Source organism: Eptesicus fuscus, chromosome 8, assembly GCF_027574615.1.
Source record: "Eptesicus fuscus isolate TK198812 chromosome 8, DD_ASM_mEF_20220401, whole genome shotgun sequence".
NCBI classification, from domain to species: Eukaryota; Metazoa; Chordata; class Mammalia; order Chiroptera; family Vespertilionidae; genus Eptesicus; species Eptesicus fuscus.
This window is the reverse complement of record NC_072480.1, coordinates 45,642,908-45,655,542: the sequence shown is the minus strand read 5'-3', so window position 1 is coordinate 45,655,542 and position 12,635 is coordinate 45,642,908. Positions and strand designations below refer to the sequence as shown.

The following is a 12,635-nucleotide window of genomic DNA, read 5'->3' as shown; positions in this document are numbered from 1 at the left end:
GCCTTTAAAATACATGTAATTCAAAAAAAATTTTTTTTAAAAATACATGTAATTCTGTGCCATTATAAACTCATGTGTACAGTAAAACTTCAGGTTAGGAAAATATAAAAATCTAGGGTTTTTACCATATGTGTATATTCTGTGTGCGTGTGTTTAACTAGTATATTTTCATAACATATGAAGGATTTTTCCTAATGAAAAGGAGCATTTGTGATAGATACTATGAATGCTAGGTAATTTAAGAGTGACTAAAACCTTACATTTTAGTAATTTATTCACTTTCCATTAATATATCTTTATATTTTATAGGTAAAATCTTATTTTAATTTATCTACTTATATTCCTTAAATGTATACTTACTGAAATGGAAAATTTATTAAATAAGTAAACTATTCCAAAAAAAATCATATAGTTGAATGTTTATGGATATTAAATAGCTTTGCAATTTTTTTATATCAATGTGTATTTACAAATATTATTTTTTAAAATATATTTTTACATATTTTTATTGATTTCAGAGAGTTAGGGTGAGGGAGAGATAGATAGAAACATCAATGATGAGAGAGAATCATTGATTGGTTGCCTCCTGCACACCCCACACTGGGGATCGAACCCGCAACCCAGACACATGCCCTAACTGGGAATCAAATCGTGATCTCCTGGTTCATAGGTCAATGCTCATCTGCTGAGCCATGCCAGCTGGCATGGCTACAAATATTATTAATGTAATGTCAACCAAATATTAGGTAGAGAGCACTAAATATTGCAAGTGAGGAGTAGGAATAGTTTATATTGAACATTAATAACCTGAGTTCTTAACCTACTTTATTAGTTTTCTACTTAAAAATCATTTTTAAAATGTTGAAATCATTGTCTTTGAAGTATGGTGTCCTCTTTTTAAGGGAGAAAGTAAAAATCTAATTCTTCTTAACAAATGCAAGTGTCCTGTTGCCTGCTTTCCTCAGGTGACATTTCCAGAGTGTGTACGGTGGATGACCATCGAGTTTGACCCTCAGTGTGGTACTGCACAATCAGAAGACATCCTGCGTTTGTTGATTCCGGTCAGAACTCTTCAGAATTCAGGATATGGACCAAAATTGACATCTGTTCATGAAAATCTTAATTCCTGGGTCGAATTAAAGAAATTTTCAGGATCTTCTGGGTGGCCTACTATGGTTTTGGTGTTGCCAGGTAAGTTATATTTTTTTCTGTTCTATTTAATGTGGTAAAATATATACATTTATGGTAATTATGATTAGTATGGATACATCATTAAAAATGTTTATGTAAGTTTTAAAAGAATTTCTTCAAGACCTACTGTGTATCTGGATTACTGTTGAAAAGTAAAGAAAACTCTGGATAAGGCGTGGCATATCATGACCAAGTTTTAGAAGAGAGAATCTTAGCTTGACCGAAGCAGAGACTTAATATTGAGGGGGTGCTGTTTATAATTGAGATCAAACTATAGACAAAGTGGATTAGATCTTTTTTTCCCAGTAAGTGTCCTGTTGCCTGCTGACCTCAGGTGACATTCCTCAAGAACTTACTAGAATTCCTTCCTTTCAAAAAATTGGTGAACCATGTAACCTACAAAGCTATTGTTTTGTTTTGTGTTTTGTTTTTTAATATTTTTATTCATTTCAGAAAGGAAAGAAGAGGAAGAGGATATAGAAACATCAATGATGAGAGAGAATCATTGACTGGCTGCCTCCTGCATCCTCCACACTGGGGATCGGCCTACAACCCGGGCATGTGCCCTGGCCAGGAATCAAACTGTCACCTCCTGGTTCATAGGTTGGCATTCAACCACTGGACAAAGCCATAATTTTTAGTCCTTAAAGTGTATGAGTGTGTGTGTGTGTGTGTGTGTGTGTGTGTGTGTGTGTGTGTGTGTGTGTGAGAGAGAGAGAGATAGAGAGAGGGAGAGAGGGAAGCTTTGTTATTGCTATTACTGGTGTTTTTCTTTAAAAAGGAAGTTTGTTTTTAAAAGTATATGTAGTCTATTGTGTTTTTAACCAGCTAACTATAACTACTCGTATAATCCCTCAAACTAATAGCCAGTTTGAACTCAGAAGCTTTTTTTCTTCTAGTCAGACCTGTTTTGTATGTGAAGACATCTGAGAAAGTCAAATGCCAGGGTATTGAATAACTCACTTAAGTAATTTACAGATAATTGTTTGCTCATGTAACTTAAAGGTAGGATGTTTGATTAAGGAGAATTTGATCATAAAGGAAAATAACAGTTCACTTGGGTGGTTCCATTGTTTCTAGGGTTGTTTTAGCACAGGTTTATTCAGGTAGATACAGGAACCCTTCCAAAATGACTACTAGTTTTTTAGAATCTGATTGGTATTGCTACCAATCCTGAGATGGATAAAAGATACAAGTTGAGGCCAACCAGTGTGGCTCAGTGTTTGAGCATTGACCTATGAACCAGAAGCTCATAGTTCAATTCCCATTCAGGGTACATGCCTGAGTTGTGGGCTCGATCCCCAGTAGGGGGAGAGCAGGAGGCAACTGATCAATGATTCTCATCATTGATGTTTCTATCTCTCTCTCCCTCTCCATTCCTCTCTGAAATCAACAAAAATATATATTTTAAGAAGGTAAAGGTTGTTTCAGATTTTGAATTCAATGTTAGCTTTTTTTCTTAGGAAATGAGGCCCTTTTTTCGTTGGAGACTGCATCAGATTATGTGAAAGATGACAAAGCTTCTTTCTATGGTTTCAAATGTTTTGCAGTTGGGTATGAATTTAGCCCTGGACCTGATGAGGTAAGAATGAATTATCTCATTCTGTTAAGGACGATTGTGTGTCTACGGCTGCTATTGACTTAAATGTATTTGCTACCTATATTTAAGAAGTGTGAAGTGTATTTAAAGCTAGAGTATATAGTTTAAAATAGTTTGTAATTCTGTGCAGTAATCTCTTTTTGCTATTTTAATACATGAAGAGATTGGAGTCTGTGCAACATGACCCAGCCTTTGACAACTTAGTATACTTGCACCTGTTCCAAACTAGCTCAAATGTTTATACCTTTTTGAGTAAATAATTGAACTTGTTAGTAACTCTTCTAAATGTTTTAATTCATACAGTAAAATATAATCAAGGTGGAAAATGATCATGTTTCCTCAAAGAAAATTAAAAATTCTTTGGATGATGAACCTGTGGGCCCAAACTTTATAACTAGCATAAGATATAATATTGAACCTCTTTCACTCTTAATTAAACCATTAGCTAGCTATGACATGCTTCCTTCCAGTTTCAAAAGTTATGCTGAATGCAAGTCACATTTGTTGATTATCCACATTATATTTCAAACATTTTTTAAAACAGCTGATATGTTTTTTCAATTCTACAGGGAGTCATTCAGTTGGAAAAGGAATTAGCCAATCTTGGTGGGGTTTGTGCAGCAGCTTTGATGAAAAAGGATCTAGCACTTCCTATTGGTAAGTCTAGTCAAATAGTAGGTGTTTGTTTATGATTTTTTTTTAATTTTAAGAATAGAATATGTGTATTATTATAGAACATTCTGAAAATTGATAAATAGATTAGCAAATGACTTTTATAGTCACACACACTCATGAGCAATAACTGCTTAATATATTGGTACTTTGGAATTTTTAAAATGGAGACTAGAGACTGAGGAATATTCTCTAGTCTTTTAAATACACTCATACACACACACACACACCCTCCCTCCTTATCCACATACATGCTTTGTGCCAGGCACTGGTTTAGGCACTAGATATATAGGATGAAACCAAAGTTTGAGATATTTTTTAAATATTCTAGTGGACATATCAAGTGGACAATTGGAACTCATTGTCTGGAGTTCGGGGAACAATCAATGCAAATGTCATTTAAACATAGTTGATACTTAAACACATGTGGCCATAAGAAAGATGATTAGGAAGAAAATGCATATGAGAAAGTCAAGAGCCCAGGATCAAAGCTGGAACTTGCCAAAACTTCAGAGGTAGACAGAATAGAAAGAAGAAACTGCAAAAAAGATTGGGAAGGAACAGTAGCCAATGTGGTAGGAGTAAAACCGAGAGAGTGGGATTTTCTAATGCTGCTGAGAAGTCAATTAAAATCTGTCCTTGGATTGATAAACTTGCTGATTATATACTCAGTAAGAAATATATCATTAAGCCCTGACCTGGATGGCCTGTTGATGACAGCAGTGGCCTGCTTTGCAGTCTCAGTGTATTGCATGTATGAGACAGTAGTTGCCACTGAAGAGTTGCTGGTTTGATTCGAGATTAGGGCATATGCCTTGGTTGCAGGCTCAATCCAAGTAGGGGGCATGCAGGAAGCAGCTGATCAATATTTCCCTCTTGCATCAGTGTTTTTCTCCCACCCCAACCCCACCCTCCTCTCTCTAAAAATTAAAAAAAAATTATTTTTTAAAGAAATGTATCACTCAAATGAGAAAGAGAGAGATAAGCCCTTTTAAAGTTCAGTGAGAGAATGGAAAGTCAGGATGGAGAGTCAGGCTGAACATGGATAGCTCTTTGGAAGAGTTTTCATGTGAGCAGAACAGAGATATGAGGCCATAGCAGAAATGGTATCTCTTTATAAGGTGCAAATTTGTATGATATGTAAGTTGACTTAAAATCAAGGCAAAGACAAAAATAAAGTTAAAAATATTTACTAATTCTATGATTATACATGTTCTAACATTTTATCTCAGTATTTGGGGAATAAAAGGTATTATTATTTTATTTCCCTAGTGCTCATCTCCAAAAGTTTATATGTATCTCTCCCATCAGGGACTACCCTCCCTATTTGATCCTTTCTTTCTTCCCTTCTCTTTCTCTATTTTTGTCTTCTCTATTTCCTTTCTCCTTCAGCTCCCTTTCACTCTTCTCAACTCCCTTGTTCCTACTTAATGGTGATATATATGTGAGGAAATGAGAAATATTCTATTCATATGAGAAAAATTAGTACAATGTCTTTGGAGGCTATTTGTCAATAACTGTTCAAATTTTACATGCTTATAGTTTTTGATGTAGCAATTTTTTATACATACTTTTACAAATGCTCAAAAATATATGTTGTAAGATAGATTGATGTAACAGTACTAGTGATTATAATATGTCTAATCAAAATGCATATCGTTGGAAACTGGTTAAATAAATAATGTTATAGCCATACATTGAAATGTATGCAGCTGTTAAAAAACAATAAAAAAGTATGTCCTGATCAAGAAAGATGTCCAAATTATATTAACTGAGAAAAGCAAGTTGCAGAAAAGGGTCACATTTTTGCCAACATTATCTTATATATGTTATTATACACACACACACACATGTGTATATATATATATATATAAGTTGACACATATATATACATTTATTATTTGCAACAAAATCTCTAGATCATTACATAAGAAACTTGATACTATTTATTTGGGAGGGAGCTAGTAGCAGAATTATTTATTCTGTACCTTAATACAATTTGAATATTTTCCTTTAAACATTCAGTAGTAATAATATATACAATATACTATCAAAGATAATTAAATAAATAAAATATGTTCTATAGTAAGCAATAAAAGAGAAAATGACTAGAGGATGCAATTACTATCTCTGTTTTCCTGCAAGTTACTATTGTTTACTAAAGGTATAGCTCTTTTATAAGAAATAAAACCAACCAAAATAAAAACGCTCAGATTCTGAATAATTAGTTTCCTTATATTTTTTTGTAAAAAAAAAAGTACTCTAAATTACAAATTTATATGCATAAATATAGTATAAATCTTTTATACATCACTCAATGGATGCATTTTGAGTATTATTTTGAGAATTATAGCTTATATTCACACTGAAAATTTAAAATGTAAACCACTGAGATTTATCCAGAATGATAATAGTTCTTTTCATTCTGGGATCTTAGAATTGTGAACAAAGTATAAAGAATGCAAAAGACGGAAAAATTAAGTATTGATATATTTTAGTAAAACTTTTTATTTACACAGCAGGTAATGAATTAGAGGAAGATCTTGAAATTCTTGAAGAGGCTGCATTACAGGTATTGCCCCAAACATTGTATGGATAAATTTTGTACGTTAATTTAAAACCAATATATTCACTTAGATCAATCCTATTTTTCTTGAAAATAGGACTCATTCATTAAATACTTCATTCTATTCATTGGCAGTTATAAAGATAAATAACTTATAACTTTTCCCCTTGATGGGAGTGACTCATGAGAGCCCTTGCTTTACCGCATGATGGGTGTTAATTCCACAATGAGACATGAATCCTTTGGGAGAAAGAAGCTCTCCCGAGTGCCAAGGGTTTCAGAGAAGGCATTGCAGAGCTTTGGGCATGTAAAGTGGGTCCTGAAAGTTTTATTAACCAGTTAGAAAAGGGGGAAATGAGGTGTTGGTAATTTAAATAATATCTGCAAAACACTCTCAAGTTTACAGTATCTTTATTTGTACAGTTATACTTTGAGGTCAGTATTATCTCTTGTATTTTACAATTACAATAACTGAAGTTCAGAAAGTTATACGACTTACCTAAGAATTCAGCTAATTGGGAAAAAGAGCTTAGCATTTAGGTCTTCTAATACCTACAACTAGTGGTTATGTTGTATTTCCTGAGATAAATTTATCACAGCAGTAATAATAAAAACAAACATTTATTTGATATTAATTTTATCAAGTACTATTTCAAATATTTTGCATATTTTTAACTCATTTAGCCTTCAACAGTCATATGAATTACTCTTATCTCCATTGACAGAGAAGGAAACTGAAGCAAGGAGAACTTAAGTAACTTGCTTAGACAGCACACAGCTAATAAGCAACTGGGCTAGAATTTGACCTTTGGCAGTTTGGTGATAAAGGGTATAACCTTGATCACTATGCTTTAATCACAGAGAGTCATGGTGTCCTCACAATGTTTAAAAAAAAATATTGTTTTTTTAAAGAAGTTAAATTCTTTTCTATTAATATACAAAAATAAAAATTAATTTATATTCTAGTTAAGGAGAACCATCAAAGAGTTCATATATTATTCATCATTATAGGGATTATTATGGTTTATAAAATGTCATTTAGGCCAGATATAAATAGATCTTTATTGTGCTGTGGTTCAACAACAACAACAAAAATGTCCAAAATTGCCCATCTTTTAGGCATGTAAGTAGTTGTGGTGGTAGTCTAACATATTAAACAACTTCTACTTCTTAGGCGAAGCAGTGTATATTTTATTTGTCTTATTTAGTTTTACTTTTATAATGACCACAAAAAAGAGATATTATTTGGTCACCAGTTTATAAATTTTACAGATTTAAGAAGGTCTGTAACTTGTTAGCTCACAAGCACACAGCTGTAACTTGTCCAAAGCCAGGATTCAAACTCAAATCTGTTTGATTTCAAAATTATGATTTTTGAAATTGCTATAGCTTTTAGAATGCAAAAGTTAACATTGTATAAATTTGATAGTACTGGAAGTATAATTCTTTTCTATGAAAAATATTTTGTTTTGAAATTTATAGTATAGTCATTGAAAAATTTCTAGAGTTTTCAGCATTGAAAGCAGGTCTTTCCAAAACATAGGCTTGCTTGTCAGGTAGGTGAGAACTAAAATTTCAGTTTTATCTGCCTCTTTTTCTTCACTTCAGTCAGGCTTAGACAGACTAATGCAATTTATGTGCAACCACAGTCAAGCTTCCATTCACTTTTTGTGCCAAGTCTAGACCATGGTACCCACCCACCCAAGAAAGCAGATACAACCTACACATAATAGCTGCCAATAATGGGGAGACAAAAAGAAAGAGACTTCCACAGCTGCCTACAGGAAGGAGCCATGTCCCTAACAAATGGGGATGTAATATGTAGAGGGCTAGAATGGAAGGAGGAAATAAAACTGTTTCAACTGACATGCAGAGCTTATAAGTCACTTTTTTGAGGAAGGAGATTGAAAGTATTTTTTCAAATTTTTTTCTCCTGGAAGATGTCTACTTTATAGACTAAAGGAATACGGGGAGAAAATGATTTACCCCAAAAGGCCTAGCAAGTTCAAAAATTCAGGTATTTAAAGTTTTGTATTTTAAAATAAATGTTCTCTTTTATCCAACAGGTGTGCAAAACCCATTCTGGTATTCTTGGAAAGGGGTTAGCTCTTTCTCATTCACCAACTATATTAGAGGCACTTGAAGGAAACTTGCCACTACAAATCCAAAGCAATGAACAGTCCTTCCTGGATGATTTTATTGCTTGTGTTCCAGGCTCAAGTGGTGGAAGGCTTGCAAGGTATTGCACTTTAAGTACTACGATTACTACTTCCTTTCAGGGCTTGCCTCAGTTTTCATTTCTGCAAAGAAATGAAAGGGGAATCATTAGGATGTAAAAATGCTGCCTAAAATAGTCATATTTTTGTGTTTTAAACCTGTTGAAACATAAAATGGTAGTTAATGTTTCAAAATATTTTTTAAATATATGATAGTTCTTAGATGATTATCTTAAAGTTTCATATATGAACTTTTATTTTAAAAATATGTGAAGTATGTGGTGTAATTGAGAAGTGTTGTGTTTTGGATAGTGACATTTAATAATTCACTAAATGTTAAATTTATAATAAGTTTATCACTATATTTTAATGAGTTTTTTCAAATCTATACCTAATAGAATTATAAATTTATAGTTAAAATCAAATAATTTGAGATTGTAGAGTTCTCATTTGATTTTTAAGCTAAAGAAAAAATATATTGCAATATGGAAACCTAACTTAATTCTGGTTTTAACTTTTGTGGAGAAGCATGGGGCTTGGTTGGAAAGTCTGTAAGGAGGAATCTCCGAAAGGTCGAGGGCCTCTAGGGGGACCTTGCGGAAGGCAGCAGACCCTGCCTTGACTTTTCCAAACAAGTCTGAGTCCCCGGGTGTTTTACTGGAATCTTTATGTTTCATCTTTAGATGTCCTTACTTAAAGGACACTGCAGATATATGTGTTTTCTCAAGGATACTTACCCTGCTATTAACTAGAAGTTAATTTTAGTTCAAGCTGTTGTTATAATAAAAGCCTAAGGAGGCAAGGGAATGGGGGCTGTTTGGTTTCTCAAGCCAAGCAGCCCCTTAGCTCTCTCTTTCACAGAAACTTGTGTCAGAGTAGTCATTCATCCCTTGGTCAGGGTCTGTGGGTCAGCCCCGGCAAGGAGGCTCTGGCTCCTGGCAATCCCCATGGAACTGGGCATTGGCAGGTTTCCCAGGATATAGTGGAACTTCTGTACTTGGTAAGACCAGGTGGCAATTAACAGCAGGTTAATCACAGTCTAAGATGCCCATGCTTCTTATTTACTTAGTCATTATTTGATGAAGTCAATAACTTTTGGATGGATTTTTAATCCCTGTGAGGAACCTACGATGTGAAGGTGACAATAGGCAATTAACAAGGCAACAGGTGACAGATGACAATGACCTTACAAGGAGGAGAAAGTCCTATACCCAATCTCTTGGTTTCATAAACAGAGAATGTATTTTGAGAAAGTTAGAACTGGTGGTATAGAAGATGTCAAGAGAGAACATCACTTTGTAAACCTCATTGTGACTGATGCAGCTTTAGAAAACTCAAACTTTTATAATCTTTGTGGCATTGTTAAAACTAGAGAATCAAGACAGGAACTAGAAGCTGTTGCCCTTTGTGTTGGAAGCAATCAGACCACTCTAGTCACTGTCTCAAAGAGGTACAAGGGCCAATCTGAAGCTAGTGATGTGGATATTTAGGAGAAGTACTGTGATAATAAACCCTAGCTCTCAGGAGTTGGTGCCAAAGGTAGCTCAAATTTAGGAAGAACCAAGAACCTACTTGGGAAGGCAAAGCAAGGAGACAGGTGAGAGACCCCAGTTCTGAAGCTCAGGATGTCCATGGCTTAGATTCTCTCCTCCTCTGGCCTTCACTGGAAGCAGTGTCCTGGATGGCCTGTTGATGGCAGCAGTGGGCTTGCCTGCTTTGCAGTCTCAGAGTATTGCATGTATGAGACAGGAGTTGCCAAGTCAGACTCCAGGGGTAGAGTAACTTAGGAGGTTTCCTATAGAAAGGTCATTAACCAGGCAAGCCACCATGAGGCCACAGGAGAACCAGCTTGTATTTTGCCAAGAACCATACATCTGTGCCTTAGTCCATGATGGCCGAACAGCTAATCTGTACCCGATGCCAGAAGATTACACATCTGCCTCAGATTAAATCCCAGATGGGGGTATAAGGCATTTACCCTTCCCAGAAAGTTGCTGCCATATAGTAATGAAAAAGTAGTTTCAGGATTTCCAAATAAAACAGCTTATTTGGAAAATTTTTGATAGAGAAATTATAGATTTGCAGTGCAGGTCACACTATAAAGTGCCTGTAAATCCCCTGGGGATCTTGTTTAAATGCAGATTCTGACTCAGCGTGTCTGGGGCAGGCCTGACATGCCACACTTTCAACAGGCTCCCAAGTGATGCTGCTACTAGTGGTCCCTGGCCACTGCTGGCTTAATTTCCGATTAATCATTGAAGATATTGATGAATACTTTTTGTTTGTTTGCTTGTTTTTTTATTACTGCTAGGTGGCTTCAGCCAGATTCCTATGCTGATCCTCAGAAAACATCGTTGATCCTGAATAAGGATGATATTCGTTGTGGTTGGCCTACCACCATAACTGTTCAAACAAAAGACCAATATGGGGATGTGGTGCATGTTCCCAATATGAAGGTAATTATATCAAAATTAAAGTAGGGGACATCTATGTACTGATTGTGACTAATAAAATTTTAGAAATGGTAAGTGTCTAGAAGCCATTTGCGAGACCTTCTTTACATATATGTAATGGAGGAAGCAAAAAAAAATTGTTTAAATGACATTTATATTATTAGCATCAGATTTTCCAAGTTATATTTTTTTTTGTTTTTTACATTTTGCTGGGTGCTATCGTGATGCAAAGGAAGGATAAAAGAAGTGTCCCTAATAAAGAGCTCCAAGCATATAGAAGGAAGGCCCTCAATACATAGTGATTTAATTAATCAATAAAAGAAGACATTGTAAAATTTTGTATATATATTTTTAAACTCAAATACATTCTGCATTCTGTGCTATTAAATAAATATTGAAAATATAATAATGATACTTATTAAATAAACTAGAGGCCTGTTGCATGATATTCATGCAAGAATAGACCTTCCTTCCCCTGGCTTCGCTCCTGGTCGCCCGGGAGCCTGCAAGTCCCCGCTCCAGGGCCGTGCAGGAGTCACCAAGTCTTCACTCCTGGCCAGAGCACTGCTCCTGTTGCTCCTTCCGCCCCCCTCACTCACTCTCATAGCAGGCATAGCACCCACCCAGTCGCTCCGTGCCTGCATATGCAAATTAACCTGCCATCTTTGTTGGGTTAATTTGCATATGCACTCCTGATTGGCTGTGGATGTAGCAGAGGTACAGTCAATGTACATGTTTGTCTATTATTAGGTAAGATTAGAAATAAATGAATTTGGATTGTAAAAGAATGAGGAATGTAAATAATCATTTGCTGTATCGATGAATATAGTTCGTTGGATACCTTTTCCCCAATACATTAATTGATAAAGACATTTAGACTATATTGTAATGTATAAAGTTAAGTCCTTTGTGATATAATCTGTTAATGTAAATACATCATTTTAAACTTTTATTATATTTCTGAGAAAAATCAGTATTGAATGAAAATTTGTATAGGCAAACCCCAGCTACCCCCACATTTCACCCAAAGTTACTGTATTACAAAGTGATTTGATTGTTTGGAGTTTAGCGTTTATTAGTCCACAAAATACCTTTTAATTTTACCTCAATAATACTTTTACCTCAATATTACTTTTAATAGAACTATTAGAACTACTTGGTATATTCTTTGATTTATATCACAAAGAAGTACAATGCCAGTGGAACCTTTCACCTGACTCATAGTAAAAAAAGACAAGAGCCATATGGTTCACATGTATGAAAACCAGTAAATAAAACTGTATGGAAAAGTATTTAAACCTGATACTAAACAAAAATCAGACTTTACCAGTGGCTTTCAAAGTTTTGACAATGACGCACACCCTAAGGATTTGCACCAGGTCCCAAACATACATATATAGGATGGAATATTATATGCTCTTACTTATATACAACATATATAATACATATTTACACAGTATGTTGCACTATGCTTATTTTCTATTTGATTATTTTATGAAAGGTTATGCCCCATCAAAATGATTTCATGGCCACTATGAATTACTCTATGGAATGGAAAAAGAAAATTATAAGGAAAATAATTGCAAAGAGAAAAAAATAATCCAGATAGTGACATAGACACACAAAAAAGACGCTTGAGGAAAGAATTTTTATCAAAATACAATACACATTAATATATTGTGGGTAGAATGTATTATTCACTGATGAATTTCTCACCTAAGTGTACATAGTGAGTTGTTGAAATCCAGTCTTTGAGCCCACAGTAAGTTCCTTATTCGTGTGACTACATTTTAATAACCATTTTTCAGGTCAGCATAGCATTTTAATGTTCATATTGTTATGCATATAGTATTTCTTTAGTTGTATTTTTTTATGTTTCCTCCTTTGCACCTTTTATTGTATTTTACCCCATTTTGATATCTGGGTTGTTTATATCT

The 12,635-nt window shown here is 34.5% G+C and overlaps 1 protein-coding gene across 6 annotated transcripts in view; it reads left to right on the top strand.

Moving 5' to 3' along the window:
* MYCBP2 (MYC binding protein 2) overlaps positions 1–12,635 on the top strand; it is a 310,827-nt gene that overhangs the window by 181,120 nt on the left and 117,072 nt on the right. For 4 of the 6 annotated variants that reach the window (XM_054719873.1, XM_054719874.1, XM_054719872.1 and 1 more), the window contains 6 exons: positions 966–1,191; positions 2,655–2,773; positions 3,361–3,448; positions 5,983–6,035; positions 8,096–8,268; positions 10,557–10,701. In XM_054719873.1, the coding sequence (XP_054575848.1) occupies positions 966–1,191; positions 2,655–2,773; positions 3,361–3,448; positions 5,983–6,035; positions 8,096–8,268; positions 10,557–10,701 (804 nt within the window). The remainder of the gene's footprint in view (positions 1–965; positions 1,192–2,654; positions 2,774–3,360; positions 3,449–5,982; positions 6,036–8,095; positions 8,269–10,556; positions 10,702–12,635) is intronic. The other 2 variants (XM_054719875.1, XM_054719871.1) reach the window with 1 other exon arrangement.